The following is a 17,019-nucleotide window of genomic DNA, read 5'->3' as shown; positions in this document are numbered from 1 at the left end:
TATATATGCACACACAGTGTATACTTTGGTACAGTTTACAACACGAGAGTAAACAATTACAGTTACAGGGTATGGAAGGGGTTGCATGGCACATTAAAATGGGGCAGCTCTAGGGTCCGGTGACCAGATGAGCCCCAGGAAAGGACAGGTAGGTGGGAGGGACGGGGTCCAGAATAATACAGGTTAAGCCTGGTCCCAGGGGTGTGTACTGAGGCCTGGGGAACTGTGATTGTGTCCACACACATCAGGCACTCTGATGGGTCACCACCCTATCTCCATGATTTGCTATGGAGACAGGAATCTAGAAACGGGGTGGCAGATATCAATTCCACAGATCATTTCTGGACTGGCATGGAGATGGACTAAATGGTATTCTCTGATGTCATGCCAGAGACACCCAAGACAAGGCTGTGTGCTTTTCTGAAGCAGAAGATTTAAACTTGCCTGCTTGCAACTTGTTTTCAGCACTGCCGGAATTCCTGATCCTCTACAAGAGTGGGAGCTGCTCCGGGTAAGCCATTTCTGTGGCACTGGGCACCTAGGACTGCTAGGATTCCCCCTGTATTCCCTGGTTGGTGCGAGTATAGCTCTGTTAGGAGATTCTGTGCTGTGTCTGATGGCTACTGCTGAAATAAACACCTCTTTATTTGATCGCTGTGTCCTGTCTGGCACGTGATCCAGTGAAAGAGTCCTGGTCTGCTGTGGCAACTATTGTTAGTAAGCAATATGTAACGAGAACTATGCTCCCCTCCTTACTATCCGGCGTCACCTGTTTCATATATTGTTCTCATTCTTGCTCGCCCAATGCTCAAAACACATTGTTCCCTCCCTCAGTGCCCTGTTTTGATTGTCCACTTCTCAAGTGTTTCAAGATTTACCTAATTCTTGTTGTAATAGTTTGTGGGTTGCTCCCTTCCCCAGTGGTCCCACTCTGTATTGTTTCCCGCCTCTACTTCCATGGCATTCCCAGTGCTTGGTTTCAAGTACTAAGCAATGTAGTCTCCCTCAATTATTCCTAATCTATTGTAGTGAGGAGATTGGCCCCTTCCCCTTTGTTTCCTAATCAGATTGTTCCCTTTCAAAGTATTCGTAATCCATTGTTCCCCAGTGATTTCCTAATTCATTGTTCCCATCCACAATGCTTCCAAAATCTGATTGTCCCCTTCCCAGTGCTCTCAAAATGTACAACTCCTCTCGCAAATACTAACGCATGACTGTCCTTATTAAAATGATTCTCCCATGCCGCTCTCACCCCCAACCCACCCCTCCCCTACCCACCTTCCCCTCCTTCTCCCAATTCCGCCCACACATCGAAAGACAAGGCTAAGGCCTAGCTGTCCAGAAATCTCATCTACCAGGCCTCCCCGGTGTAAGTAATTTCGGATGAAACCATAGAGCCTAAAGGGTCTCCACCCAGCCCGCCTTCACTGGAGACCGTTTTCGGACCCGCCCCCAAGGGTCTTAAACCCCACTAACCGGTCCTTTACTAAAGACCGGTTCAACACCTTTTAGACCCCATTAGGGTCGACTTTCCTTTCTTTTCCTAGCCGCTGTTACTGTCCCAGCGGCCCCTTACCCAACCCTCTCCCTCTGCCCATTTTGGCTGTTTCTCTCCAGCACTAGTCCAAGGACAACACACGCGGTACCCTCTGGGAGGTCATTATGTCTCACCAAAAAGCACTAAAAATTGTCTCCCTAAATGTGAAGGGCCTACACAACAATAGAAAGTGACGCCTGGCCCTCCAGGAGATAAAGAATACAGGGGGAGATGTTGTTTTCCTCCAGGAGACGCACTTCACGTCTCAAGAACCTCCTAAAATATTTCAACACGCGTTCCCATTGAGCTATTTCTCATCTTTCAGCAGCAAACGCAGAGGGGTTGCCATTCTGATCCGTCAGGGCACCCCATTTAATTTAACAAAAATTCAGGCAGATCCAGAGGGGAGATTTATTGTGGTCTACGGCTCACTTTCAGGCACGACAATCGCCCTTTTTAACCTATATGCCCCGAACGAGAACCAGACAGAATTTCTGAAGAAGGTTCTGGAAGAAATTGACCCACAGTACCTATCCTCGCTACTTATTGCAGGTGATCTTAATATGGCTCTCAACCCAAAAGAAGACAAATCGAGCCACCCAGGATGACAACACTCCACTCAGTCACAAAGACTGGGGGAAAAAATCAAGGACATTGTTGGGGACTTTTCTCTGGTGGACATTTGGAGAACACAACATCAGGGGCAAAGGGATTATACCTTTTACTCGGCTCCTCACCAGTCTTATTCCCGTATTGACTACTTTCTTGCTACCAAGAACAACCTAGAGGCCACCACAGACTCAGACATCGGCCCAATTACGTGGTCAGATCATGCCCCTATCACCATGACCCTATCCATTCCATTTGGGAAAATTATCTCATATAGCTGGAAACTAAACGATTCCCTACTGAACCACTCCGGGACAGTGCTGGAACTCAAAAAATCCCTCAGGGAATACTTTAGAATAAACAAAGGCTCTGTATCTTCACCAGCAAGCCTGTGGGAAGCCCATAAGGCGACAATCCGAGGAAATCTTATCTCTTACCTCCCACCGGAAAAAAAATAAACTCAAATTAACTAAAGAGCTTACAGACAAAATAATCAATTTAGAGCAGCAGCATAAAAATAACCCCTCCCGGAGAATTTACAAACAATTGACAACTGCTCGAAACGATTTAAGAATAACCCAATTGGAAAATGTAGAAAAAGCTCTTAGATGGACGGGTCAGAGGTACTATGATAAAGGGAACAAGGCAGATAGACTTCTCGCTAGTAAGTTACGAGGAATACAGAAAAAGTCACAAATAACGGCGATCAGGAATAACTCTGGTGAACTCCAATACAACGGAAAAAAAATAGCAGAGGAATTCACCAAATTCTACACCAAATGATATAACATAAGGACCCACTCTGCGAATTCTAGTATAACGAACTCGGCATTAGCCGCTGATTACTTATCCGATTGCAATCTTCCATCACTAACAGAGGAAGAAAATACTTATCTAAATTCAAAAATTACGCTGGACAAATTAGAAGTGGCCGTTAGGGCCTCAAAGATCTCCAAGGCGCTGGGCCCTGATGGTTTCACAAATGTCCAAACACCCATTAAGCTTGTTCAACTCATTCTTAGAAGGGAGTCCTATCCCATCCACAATGTCGTCCGCAAATCTGGCGATAATACTTAAAGAAGGGAAGGACCCCACCCAATGTGGCAGTTACAGACCAATCTCATTGTTGAACAACGACCTTAAACTATATAGTAAAATTTTGGCGAACAGACTTAACCCTATCCTCCCGAGACTAATACACAAGGACCAGGTCGGGTTTGTCCTGGGTCGACAGGCCTCAGACAATACACGTAAAATAATTAACTTAGTAGACCATGCCCACCTTTCAGGCTCAAAGGCGATGCTATTAAGCCTAGACGCGGAGAAGGCATTTGACAGGATTGACTGGCTATTTCTAGACCAAACACTGATAACATTTGGTTTCGGAGACTCGTTCTTAAAGGGTGTTCAAGCACTTTATCAGAACCCTTCTGCCTCAGTACGACTCTCGGGCGGAGGCCTTGAACGATTCCAAATCAAAAATGGTACCCGACAAGGATGCCCCCTATCCCCCCTCCTCTTTGCCCTCACGATTAAACCACTGGCGTCTAAAATAAGACAAAACCCGAACATCCAGGGAATCCCTATCGATAAAGCACAATACAAAATTTCCTTATTCGCTGATGACATCATTCTTACTTTGACTAAACCCCTAACTTCCCTCCCTAACCTTCAGAAGGAACTGACGGAGTTTGGTAAAGTATCAGGATACAAAATAAACAGCGACAAATCAGAGGCTCTAAATCTTAGTCTCCCAGATCCCGAAGTCAAACTCCTCAAAACTAACTTTAACTACAGATGGTGCCCTTCATACATTAAATATCTGGGAATTAATGTGTCAAGGCACTACCGGGATTTATACCGGGATAACTACCCGAAGTTATGGGACAAGATCAAAAAGGATCTAGATCAGTGGGAAGGTTACCAGATATCGTGGTTCGGTAGAATGATATCTACTAAGATGAATATACTCCCAAGAATGTTATACCTTTTCCAAACACTCCCGACCCACGTTCCGGGCGCTGATCTAAAACATATTCAGAACAGATTGTTCCACTTCATTTGGCAGGGCAAGAGACCCAGAGTCGCCAGATCGGTCCTGCTGGCAGCAAGATCTAGGGGAGGACTGGGAGTACCAGACCTACACAGATATTACTTAGCTGCACAGCTCAAGCAGGTAGTAATGTGGAACTCGGACCCGAGCCGTTGTAGTTGGGTAGAGATAGAGACTCGATGTGCCAAAATGCCTTCTCTGCAAGCCTGCCTCTGGAGCCTGGACAGAGGAGAGGGGCATACACACAATCTTAAACTACAGGCCTCACGGTTCACGTGGGACGTCTGGATAAGATGTAAATACAAATATGGCCTTACCACCAAAAGTTCCCAATTGACCCCCATCTTTAACAATCCAAAGTTCCCCCCCGGGATGTGGATCTAAACTGTTCGATCAATTCAACACATGGGGTATAGAGGCGATTGCGGACCTACTGAGCCTAGGGAGGCTTCTGAGCTACCAAGAATTGAGGACCAAATATAAAATGAGAGAATTGGACACATTTAAATACCTCCAAATCAGAAACTTTATTAGAACAACATGCCCTCTCCCAGAATACCCCACTCTCACGACGTTTGAACAACTTTGCGAGACAAAGACCCACCAGATAGGTCTAATCTCGGACATATATGGTGCTCTAGAGCGCTCCTCGACCCCCAAAGAGCATGATTATATGCTCAAATGGGCAGCAGACCTGAATATAAATATAGACAGAGAGACTTGGGAAGAAATCTGGCAGGCAGCCTCAGAGACCTCACTATGCACTACAATAAAGGAAAACATTTATAAAATTATGTTTGGCTGGTATCTTACCCCAGCACGATTAAACCAGATCTACCCTCTGGCATCAGACCTATGTTGGAGAGGCTGTGGTCATAGAGGGGACATGGCCCACATCTGGTGGACCTGTCCAGAAATTGTGAAGTACTGGGCTAAGGTCCAAATTTTGATAAAAGTGGTCACTGACCTGGAATTACCTATCGAACCACTGACCTACCTGTTGGCCGCACCAATGACTGACATAGTCCGGCCAACCAGGAAATTAATATCCTTCATTCTTACCGCGGCAAGATGCTGTATTGCGGCCTCCTGGAGGAAAACAACCACGTCGGCACTGGGAACGATCAAAAAAAGAGTCGGCTAGGTGATGATCATGGAAAGGCTTACCGCTATCATGAGACAAAAACTCCCCGCCTACGAGGACATCTGGGAACCGTGGATTTCCTGCAAAAGGGTCAGACAACCAGCTCAAACGAGACAGAGGTCTACCCCCTCCCCAGAAGTGAACTAAAACTACCTGCTAGACCACATCCCCAACAGCCAGATGGGACTCCCAACCCCCTCCGACCCCTCCCCCCTCTCTCCCCTCCTCACCCTTCCAGCCCCCCCCTGCCTTCCCTCTCTGAAGGCACTCCCCCCTCTTTACTGACAACTGAGGTTGTCAATCTGTTCCCCCCCAAAAAAATTGTCGATTTAAAAATGTTAGGCTTTATCGCTTGTTGTACCTGCATACATATCTAAATGCCTAATAAAATTATTTGAAAAAAAAAAAAAATATGATTCTCCCATTAACTGTACCTGTAAAACCCTACATAGATTGCTCCATTATTAACTGACACCTCCATTAATTATCCCCACTAAAATTACCACTAACCCTTGATGAACTACCACTGTTCAACCCAACCTCACAAACCATAATCAGTCCATCACCAACTATCCTCTCCTCCGCCTCATCCTATCACAACCTCACATAATAAAGGGAAAGCTCGGTTCGCTGCCCCAAAACTGTGTGTAATGGCTGCCTCTGTGAGACTCATTTGGCCTGTTTATAATGTATTGAGTGGTAACTTCTTCCAGAAAAGAGCTAATCACTGTGTGATCCCGGGGGATGTGTGTAAAGGTTCTGGTCTCCTGTGACAGGCTTTTTATCTGGTGGATAGTAATGGACATCACTTGGCCCAGTTCTGAATCTCTTGCGGGACTTTCATTTCTGAGTAGTTTGTGATTTCAAGACCGCAGTACCGATAGTTCCAAACATAATGAGCATAGCCCAGTGCACCTCTCACCGGAGTTCTATTGTGCCCAGTTCAGGGCTCTGGACAAAGGAGGCGGGGCACCTACATGGAGTTCAACTCCTGGCTAGACCTTCACAGCCCTCGGTGGGTAGCCAGATGCAGAGTCACCTCGCTCCTAGACAGGATGGACATTGTCATCCGTGAACAGTTTTTGCCCAAATGTGTACCGGAGGTGCGGGAGTGGGTCATAGAGCATAAGCCGAGAATGCACCAGACGACCGGCATGATGGCAGATGAATTTGTGACCATGCGGCCACAGTTGGAGAAGTAGGTCCTTACCCCCGATCCAGTGCCAGCGACAACACCACCTAACGTAACTTACCCTCCCAAGGCCACTAAGCTGGGATGGAACAAGTGGAGTGCCGGAGGTGCTGCAGCTAAAGCCTGTAGAGTTTGCCCATGAGCGCCGGTGCTACCAGTGCAATTGGCTAGGCCATCTGCGGGTGGACTGCCCCAACCCACCCTGCTCCAGTAACCCCAATATGGGGCAATGCTCACAAGCAGCGAGACCAATCCCCTATGTGAGATTGGCCCCAAAAGCATAGCAAGTGGAGGCCGTGCAGAATGTGCAGCAGCAGACCTAGCAGCAGCAGTCAACGATGCAGAAGTGGATCTGGAGGGACATGGAATCGCAGCCATCGGGCTGGAATCCAATGATGTCCGCCAACAATATTTGTGCCCGGTTACCATAGGCCATCTCCGGGTGGCCGGCCTGATGGACACCGGTGTTACGGTAATCTGGTGCGACCTGATATGGTCAGCCCAGAGAAACTTCTCCAAGGCACGGGGATGCCGGTGAGAATGCTGGACAGAGCCCCCAAGTTATTGCAAGTTGCCCGGGTGTTACTTGATCAGGGCACTAGTAGAGGAGTCTGGGATGTCACAGTGTAACCCGGCTTGGACACCAACATCCTGCTGGGCAATGACTTGGGGCACTTTATTTGCTCCTACTCTGAGGAGAATGCACCAGTGGCTGCGGTCACCCCGAGCAAAAGTCAGGCAGTTGCCCAGGTGGAAGTGCCTTTGGCATTTCCGCACACCACCCCAATTATCTCTCCCCAGCTTTTGGAGCCAAAGAGAGCTGAAATCCCGGTGGACACCAAGCAGGTAAGCCAGCACAAGCTAGACATTTGTCCCGAACCCTGTCCCAACATTTCCTCTGACTGTTTGACAGGGCCAACCTACCAGAACTGAGCTAGGATTTCATGGACATTGTGTGATCGGACTCCAAACTGGAGGGCATGATACTTTGGGCGACCGAGTCTGACTCCAAGGGTGTGTCCCATCGGTTCCTTTGGCATCACAGTGTCTCATAACAGGAATCCAAGAGTGCTCTGGTCAGATCAGGGACATTAAGGCGACAGATAGTTGTTACTCATGAGTATAGGGCACAGTTGATGCAGATATCCCATGTGATCCTGCTGGTAGGGGCATCAGATAGTCACTCATACTAGAGCCCGGCTACTACAGACTTTCTACTCACCGGCGTGATGACAGGAGGTATTGGTGTTCTGCCATAACTGTAATCCCTGCCACCTAGTGGGCAAGTCGAGTGACCACACAAAGGCTCCCCTGAGACCGCTACCAGTGATCGGTGAGTCCTTCCAGCGTCTAGCTGTAAATATAGTGGATCCGCACATGATCCCAGTTGCTCTGTCCTTGATTGAAGCACGTCAATTGGCAGAGTCTTTGATTGAGATATTCACTAGGGTAGGTTTCCCAAGTGAGATCCTGGCTGATCCGGGGGCACAGTGCATGTCCGAACTTCTCCAATGTCTCTTGGCAATGTGCGAGGTCAAATCTCTCTGTACAACCCCCTACCATCCCCAAACGAATGGATTATGTGAGCGGTTCAATGGGACCTTAATGTCAATGTTGCAAGCATTTGTGGAAGCTGAAAGGGTGAGACTGACAAGCTCACTTACATCACCTGCTATTCGCGTATCTAGAGGTGCCAAAGGAGTTTACCATCCGTTCCCCCTTCAAACTCCTCTATGGGTGCCATGTCCGTGGACCACTCAATCTGTTTCATAAGGGCTGGGAGGGGGAGATACTGATGCTTTGGTGCTACATTACATGGTGGGGCTCAGGGACCAGATAGAGGAACACATGGGGTTGGCACAGGCTAAACTTGAGGCAGCTCAGATCAGGCAATAGCGCTGGTATGATAGGAGTTTCCGTAGTAGAGAATTAATCCCAGGGCAGCAGATGCTTGTTCTGAAGCCCACTTGGCAGAACAAGCTACTTGCCGCCTGGGCGGGCCCGTACACGGTTCACCGGCGGGTGCATGAGTGTAATTATGTGGTAAACCAGGATCCAGAGGCAGGTAGGCACAGAACATACCATATCAATATGCTAAAGGAGAATCACAAGAGCGGGCCGAAGGTGTTTGCTATTTGTAGCCCGCTGCTGGGGGATCCGGCAAGCCAGGCTCTGCCCGATCTCCTGGGAGAATCCCGGCAGGGAGGCTTAGTGGAGCAGGTGGAGATGGGTCCCCAACTCGCGGTTCCCAAGCTGGTGCGAGAGATGCTAGAGCAGTACCAGGTCATGTTTACAGATAATCAGGGCATTACCCATCTAACCGATCACCCGGTCAACACCAGGGATCATTGGCCGCTCCTCAAGAAGCGTAATGGATCTCTGCGGAGGTAAAGTGGAGCATTAAGGGGGAGGTTGAGGACATGATGGCATTAGGGGTAATTTCTCGTGCTCAGTGTCCTTGGGCTTCACCGGTATTCGTGGTGCCAAGGAGGGTGGGACCACTTGGTTCTGTGTAAAATAACGTCGGCTTAATACTCAGACCGTGGCAAATGCCTATCCTTTGTCCCACATGGATGAGCTCTTAGATGAGCTCATCGGGGCCAGGTATCTGGCCACCATGAATCTGTACAGATTCCATTGACCCAGCAGGCGTAGGAAAGGTCGGCTTTCAACATCCTTGGCTTGTAAGAATTTTTGGTCATGTCATTTGTGATGAAGAAAATGCCGGCCACGTTCTAGCGCCTTGTCAACCGGTTGCTGGAAGGGATTAAGGGCTATGTTAGGGCTAATCTGGACGACTTAGCCATTTGTATTAATGACTGGGACACTCATCTGGTTAATGTAGCAGCAGTCATAGATAGGATCAGGGAGGCTGGCCTGACACTAAAGCCATCCAAGTGCCAAGTCGGCATGGCGGGGGTATTGTACCGCAGCTACCGGGTAGGCCGGGGACATCTCAAGCCTGAGCCCACGAAAGTTGTGACAATAGTGGACTGGCCGGTCCCCCACACTATAAAGCAGGTAATCACTTTTATAAGTACCACCAGCTACTATAGAATGTTTTTGCCCCAGAATAGTGCCCTGGCTCAAGCCATGACTGATTTAACAAAGAAGATGCTGTTGGTGCTAGTTGCCTGGTCTCCTGAGTGTGGGCAGCGTTACAGGCTTTCAAAGATGCTCTAGCCAGTGCTCTGATCCTGGTGGTCCTCGATAACATCAAGTGATTCTTGGTGCAAAGGACGCGTAGGGTGGACTATTCTCTGGCAGAGACATTTTGGCTTCCTTCCCTGTTAGTCCTTCCACCTCCCTCCGTGGCCTTGGCTGTCTGAGCCCTTAGCACTTGCGTGCGTCCCTCCCCTGTTCCGGCTCACAGCGGTGACGTCATTGATTATCGCGAGACCTCTGGTCTGCGTGACTGTCCCAGTGAGTCCTTCGGCAGCACTGAGTTTGGGCGGCTTCCTACCCAAGAGCTGACCCGCGTTTGAGGACAGTTGTGGCGGCTGGCGGCGTGGAGCCACAGGAGTTGTGCTTCCCAGCGGTGCAGAGTCTCTAGGCGGTCGAGCTGTATCATCCTCCCTCCAGGCCCCGGAGTGTTAAGTGTGATTGAGCTACAGGCGTATACATATCAGCATTGCTGTAAGTAGGGTCTCAATTTTAGCCCCACTGGATGCCATCACTTCATTAGTGGTTTTTGCCGAACAAGCACATGTTTGTTGTTTTTATATTTACTTTTTAATCATTGTATTAAACTGCTGTCTTATTTTGCATACTATATCAGTGATTTGTTGTTTGTATTTAGTTGCACTATGATCTTTTTTTCTTTCTTTTTTTCTCGTTCATGTTGTCGTCTTACATGTCTGTTTGTCTGAGATTACATTGAGGACACTTCCATGGAACTCATCCCAGCCTTTTGAATTGGACTATATTTGGTCAGATTTTTATTTCCTTTAGGCGCCGGTTTATCTGTTTTTACTGTGTTTTCTGGTTTGTGTCACCTATTTTTCCTGGCTGCCTTCACCTCAATATTTAGGGGTGTATTTATATTTATTAGTTGTCTAATTGTCACTATTTTTTTATTTTCATTGCATTAGCGCTGTTCCCACTGCCCTTCCCCTTAGGCTTTCAAAGATGCTCTAGCCAGTGCTCTGATCCTGGTTGTCCTCGATAACATCAAGCGATTCTTGGTGCAAACCAATGCTTCAACTTATGGCATCAGTGCTGTGCTAAGCCAGGTAGGTGAGGATTGCAGCGAGGATACGTTCACCTACCTAAGCTGCAAGCTGTTGCCTTGGGAGATCACCTATGCCACAATCGAGAAAGAGAGTCTCAACAATGTGTGGGTTCTCAAGAAGTTATAGGTCATGTTTACGGGAAGCCTTTCACTGTGATCACTGATCGCAACCCCCTTAGCTTGTTGCAGCGGGTGTACTGCACCGACACACTTTATTCGAGCAAATACCCAGTATGTACCTGGCAGATACCTGGAATGCGCCGCTCCTCACCTCTGACAAGCCCCGTTGCGTTTGCCTTCCCAGCCTGGGTTCATGCCTGGCTGACGGGCGGCTGATCTGTTAAATGATAATGATTAGGATTTAATAGGCTGCAATGCTTCGCGTGTCTACCAGATGGCATAAATTCATGAATTGTAATGCAGTATATATATATATACTGTGCAGTATTGCAGCCAGCGGGAATAAAATGCTTCAATCCCTGCCTGGAAAATACCTCAATGCACTCGGGCAGAAAACAGTCACAAACCTCAATACACCCGGGTATACCCGAATTCGTGGGACTAGCCGAGCTCGAATAAAGTGTGTCGCCAGTGTAAGGTGAAAATGGGAAGTTGGTGTGACCTCCAGGAGTTTAATTTTACCATTCAACACAAAAAAGTGCAATGAGCACGGCAACACCAATAGTCATTCCCAGCATGATTATCCCAGCCCCAATAAACGGACTTCCAGGGTCTTCAGCCTTGGAGAGACACCTGATGGGGTAGCTTTCCCAGAGCCTTCATCTTAAAGGGGGATATTTGATGGTATGGGGTAACCAACCTCACATAATAAAGATGAAGCCCGGCTGGATACCCCAAAACTGTGTGTAATAGCCACCTCGGTGAGGCTCGTTTGACCTGTGTATAATGTATTTTGTGTAACCTCTTCCAGAAAAGAGCTAATCACTGTGTAATCTCTAGAAGGGGGAAAACAGTAGGAATTGGGAACAGGGATTGTATCGGTAAAAAAAAGGCACTTTTGTGCCCTGTAGTAGTACAGTATGTTCCCCATACATTTAGTAAGGCAGCCAGCACTGCCTTTTGTTTTGCTAGCATTTCGGAGAAAAGCTGCTTTGTGACAGAAGGTGGGGTCGGTGTGAGTATGAGGACAATGGTGAGTAGGGAAGGGATGGTAATCAGGTCCGGGGAACTGGTTCTCGTTGGTGCAAATACTTTTTTCACATGAGAGGCTGAGGTGCCTACCCAGCGGGATGTATGGGGCTGGCTAGTTCAACCGTTGCCGGGTCTGAGTCCCATAGGCACAATTTCCATTGGCTATATCAAATTTCCCACTCGCTAGACCCTCCCTACTCGAGGGGATGTCAAGAGTGACTAAGCCGGCCCCCTCCTCTGATTTGTACAGCCGGACAAGACAATGTCCTCCGATTGGCTGGTTGCCCCTGCTCCATGAAAAGTATAGGAGCCCGAGAGCTATGTAAGGGGAGAAGCCGATCAGAGTACCAAACAAGTTTTGAAGCTGATCGGACAGGCGACTGGCGGGATTTTAAATAGTGCTATTGGGACAATAGCACTGAGAAGGAGCTGTACAGGGCAAATCTACTGAAGCAGTCCCCTGCACCTAGTTGAGGCTATATTCTTCTCCCTCAGACCCCAGTTGGCGAAGTGTGTTAAAAAATCTTGTCTCCTGTGACAGGCTTCTTCCCCAAGCTGCGTGGGAAAGATATGGAAGCCTATCAAGCAATGGTTTGGGAGGATGCTGGTGACTACCAGGTGGTAAAAGCACTGCTCTGGTCTCAGTATGAGATCACGCCCGAGACTTACTGGACCCAGTTTTATGCCATGCACAAGGGGTCCACGGATTTGCACACTGACTCTGTGGCCCGGTCAGCCCATCATGCAAAGAGGTGAGTAACTGTGTGTTCAGTGAGTACCTTCAATGTATTCCTTATCTTAATCGTGAAGGAGCAATTTGTACTCAAACGTTTCCCGGAGGTGAGTGAATGCATTATGGATGGCAAACCATCAATGGCTCAGCAAACTGCCAAGATTACGGATGAGTTCATGGCGGCTCGACTCCTATTCTGGCAACAACCCCAATGGAGTGTTCCAGTTCCTGGCCACCAACCTCCTCGGCACACATTAAACCCCAAGGTCCGATGCATCTTTGTGGAGCTGCCCAGTGCCCCCTAGTTCCAGAACCCGACCACCACGTTTACCCATAAGTGGCAATGCTTTGGTTTCAACAGTGCGTGCCACCTGAGGGTGGTTTGCCCCACTGCACTTTGAACGGATCCACCTGCGATGGGACCCACAACCCAGCTCCTCATATAAACGCCAGGGTAAGTCACATTCTTATGCTCGAGCAATAGCAGGTGACCCACCATATCACCCAGGCAACCCAGGTCCCAGTCTCCGAGGCTGCCGAGATTGCTGCCTGTGCTGCAAAACAAAGAGGAGCCACCATTGGGCTAGAGCAGATCATTGTGCGGTTGAAATATTTGTGCCCTTATACCATCAGCACTATGATGGTGGCCAGCCAGTTGGACCCTGGCACGGTCATCACTCTTGTCCAACCTGATATGTTTGGGCCAGAGCATCTGCCACCTGTCCGATGGTGCCCCTAAGTCCCTGCAGGTGGCCTGTGTTTTCATCGATTAGGGCATGGCCCAGAGCATCTGTAATGGCAGAGACCTCCCAGGCCATAACACCAACATGTTGTTGGGAACTGATTAGGGCAATTTTATGTGCCACTAATAGGGGTAGAGTGTGTCCGTCGAGTGTGCCCTATTGTGGGAGCGAAACGTGTTAGTGTGTTTCTCTGGTTGCCAATAACTATGTTTTTACCACAGCCTCTTCACCTGTTCCTGCTCGTGGTGCGACGCTATCCTTGGCTATTTGCCAATTTTATTTCCCATTGTGGCTGTGACCTGCTGTCAGACTTGAGACCTTGCCACCTCTGACACTATGTTTGTTGAGGGTCCCAAGAATGAAACCATCAGTCCCCGGACATTGGAGTTCATCCCTTGGATGTCCTGGAGGAGACCAGTAAAGTAAGCTGGGTGTAACCTGACCAAACTGACAACCCTATCCCTGCCAGTATGACTAGGGCCAAGGGGCCGGAGCACAGTCGGCAGTTCCGCAATACCTTGCTGTCAGATCAGAGCTTAGACGGCATGTGGCAGCACGCTGCCAAACCGGTCATTGAGTCCAGAACCGATTGGCTTGTGAGTGCCGCCAGCTCCCATACAGGGAACAGAGCCCAGGGACTCCAGACTGACCATGGACGGGGGTATTAAAACATTTAATAAGTAATGTGTTGGGGCTCAGAATAAACTGGTGCACGCTTTGTACAGAGTATTTTCATTGGCTGCCACATTTAGCTACAACTGATTGTGTGTTAAGTGCACAATTTTTTTTTTCTATAATAAACAGGGACCTGAGACTCTGGTAAATAATTACATATTTTGCCTAAATTATCCAGTGATGTACGCACATAGATGGGATTGCAATTGAGTAATGGGTTAATATAAACATATTGAAAGTACTTTGTGCAGGAGAAAGGTGAGTTGGCTAGAGTAGCCGTGTGTATTAACCCTGGTTGCATATTACATGCTCACTTTTGTGCGGTCCGTGACAGATAGTATATGGGCCACATGCTCACAGATGGACCAGGGACAGGTTCTGTAATTTTTAGTTTATAGCACAGAGTATATTAGTGGTACAAACATAAATTCTGATTATTGTTCTTGCTCATAAAGGAATTAATTTGATAAATTGTACCTCCAAAAAACTTGTGCTGTTTATTTCGAAGACCAGATGCTGTAATTATGTGTTCTGCCTTTTGGTTATTGAATCTTTCTATACCATTATGCTATTTTATTTTCTAACATGTCAACATTAATTATATTATGACTTGATTTTGCATGTTCGAGGGCAATCTGTAAACAACGTTGGTTGAATTTTTTTTTTTTTTAAATGTTCTTGCATCAATGTTACTCACTTGTCTTTAATGATACATTATATACATTTTCAGTATAATACACCTACATGGCTTGCGAATTTGTGTCCGATATAAATACAGGTTTTAGCCTTTACAAGCCAAGTAATGAAGATACCGATTTCTAATCCAACAGCGCCACCGTGTGGTAAATTGTTTCAAGAATAGACTCCTAATACCAACACGTTGCGCCTTTTGTATAATCACAAACAGAAACAAACACTACTTTATAGTGTATTAGCCATGCTGCACTACTTTGTTTTAATTTATTTAGCGATGAACTAGAAACAGTTTTTTTGTTTAGCTTTATAGTTATGGTTCCAGCAAACTAAATGCACTTTAATCAGTTCATCAATTTTACGGGATTTTTTCCTTAAAATCATCATGTCGGTAATTAAAGTTCACCCCCAAGTTATATATACAGTAGGTGCCTTTATGGTATTAAATATTGATTTGCTTTCTGCAGTGTCGTATCAAACGCATTACTGTTTCTAATGACAGAACTGACACCTCCACATACATGGACTTAATTATACATTACTTTACAAATGAAGAGAACTATTATCATAAACAATGAAAGTGACTTAGAATGGAGATAGAAATATAATAAACACATGTCCTGCAGGAAATGTGAAATACTATAACGCTTTTTTGATGCTGTGGGTGGCTCTGAAAAGAGCCTTTGTGTTGGGTATGTGGGGATCTCTGCTCCTGGTCTCGGGGGTGAAGCTCACTTGCTGCTCTTGGCCGGTTTGTGGCTCTCGGTTTTCTTGGGCAGTAGCACGGCCTGGATGTTGGGCAGGACACCCCCCTGAGCGATGGTGACCCCTCCGAGCAGCCTGTTCAGCTCCTCGTCGTTCCGCACAGCGAGCTGCAGGTGCCGGGGGATGATGCGGGACTTCTTATTGTCCCGGGCGGCGTTACCGGCCAACTCCAGGATCTCAGCGGTCAGATACTCCAGCACTGCAGCCAAATAGACCGGGGCTCCGGCCCCCACACGCTGAGCATAATTTCCCTTCCGAAGCAGCCTGTGCACACGGCCGACTGGGAACTGCAGCCCAGCCCGAGATGAGCGCGTCTTGGCCTTAGCGCGAGTTTTCCCGCCTTGTTTGCCTCTTCCAGACATCGTGTATCACTCAGACAGCAGCTCGGGTAACAAGAGAAGTGACAAACCCCGCCCCCTGTGCCCTTATTTATACACTCAGAAAGCAGCTGAACTCCTCTGTGATTGGTCAGTTTTGAAAACAGCCAATCAGTTCCATAATCCTGAAACCACCAATCGTCTAATTTGAAAGAAAACTGATGATGTCATAAACGGTCACATGATAAAGTCAGCCAATAGAAGAACAGAATGCTGGGGCTGCTAGTTTGCATAGGACTCCTATAAATAGAGCTGCTGGGGGTTTTGGTGACATTGTTTCTCTGCTGTTACCGAGAATCCAGTCGAGTTCACTTGAGTCTTTTCATTGAGATTCATTCATTCATTGAACTGACCGGAGAGGCTGATGACTCCTCGAGTGGGCCACTTCCCATCACAGCGCCCGCCGCCGACACCACTTTCCAGAGTTTCAGTCGGGGATGTATTGACTGGCCCGTTTGGAGAGCCGCCGCTGCCACGTGGGGGAGAGCCGCTGCTGCCACGTGGGGGAGAGCCGCTGCTGCCACGTGTGGGAGAGCTGCTGCTGCCACGTGGGTCATTGCCCATCGCTTTGCTTTATAGCTTTATTGCACTGTATGCTGAGTTCTGTGTGCAGTACTGAGCCCAGAGCTCCGACTTGCTGTGACCCCCGGCCTTGCCCCCCCCCCTGCCTAGTGCTGTGCCCCCCCCTGTTTAGTGCAGTGCCCCCCCCTGTGCTCTGTGCCCCCCCCCGTGCTCTGTGCCCCCCCCAGTGCTCAGTGCCCCCCCCCTGTGCGCTGTGCTGAGCCCCCCTGTGCTCTGTGCTGTGCCCCCCTGCGCTCTGTGTTGTGCGCCCATGCGCTCTGTGCTGTGCCCCCCTGCGCTCTGTGCTGTGCCCCCCTGCGCTCTGTGCTGTGCCCCCCTGCGCTCTGTGCTGTGCTCTGTGCTGTGCCCCCCTGCGCTCTGTGCTGTGCCCCCCTGTGCTCTGTGCTGTGCCCCCGTGCTCTGTGCTCCCCCCTGTGCTCTCTGCTCCCCCCTACGCTCTGTGCTGTGCCCCCCCTGCGCTCTGTGCTGTGCCCCCCCTGCGCTCTGTGCTGTGCCCCCCCTGCGCTCTGTGCTGTGCCCCCCCTGCGCTCTGT

At 48.5% G+C, this 17,019-nt stretch overlaps 1 protein-coding gene across 1 annotated transcript; it reads right to left on the bottom strand.

The window, feature by feature from the left end:
* Positions 1-15,493: 15,493 nt before the first annotated feature.
* On the bottom strand, positions 15,494-15,889 carry LOC142473408 (histone H2A type 1-like). The gene has a single exon (XM_075580655.1). The coding sequence runs from the start codon at positions 15,887-15,889 to the stop codon at positions 15,494-15,496; it is 396 nt and encodes a 131-aa protein (XP_075436770.1).
* Between the last annotated feature and the right edge of the window lie 1,130 nt (positions 15,890-17,019).

This window comes from Ascaphus truei (assembly GCF_040206685.1).
Source record: "Ascaphus truei isolate aAscTru1 chromosome 12 unlocalized genomic scaffold, aAscTru1.hap1 SUPER_12_unloc_1, whole genome shotgun sequence".
In the NCBI taxonomy this organism is placed as follows: domain Eukaryota; kingdom Metazoa; phylum Chordata; class Amphibia; order Anura; family Ascaphidae; genus Ascaphus; species Ascaphus truei.
The sequence above is the reverse complement of the archived record's forward strand: the minus strand, read 5'-3'. Positions and strand labels throughout refer to the sequence as shown.

Bases quoted from the DNA above. Each gene is read 5' to 3' on its own strand.
- LOC142473408 (XM_075580655.1), bottom strand. From the start codon at position 15,889: ATGTCTGGAAGAGGCAAACAAGGCGGGAAAACTCGCGCTAAGGCCAAG.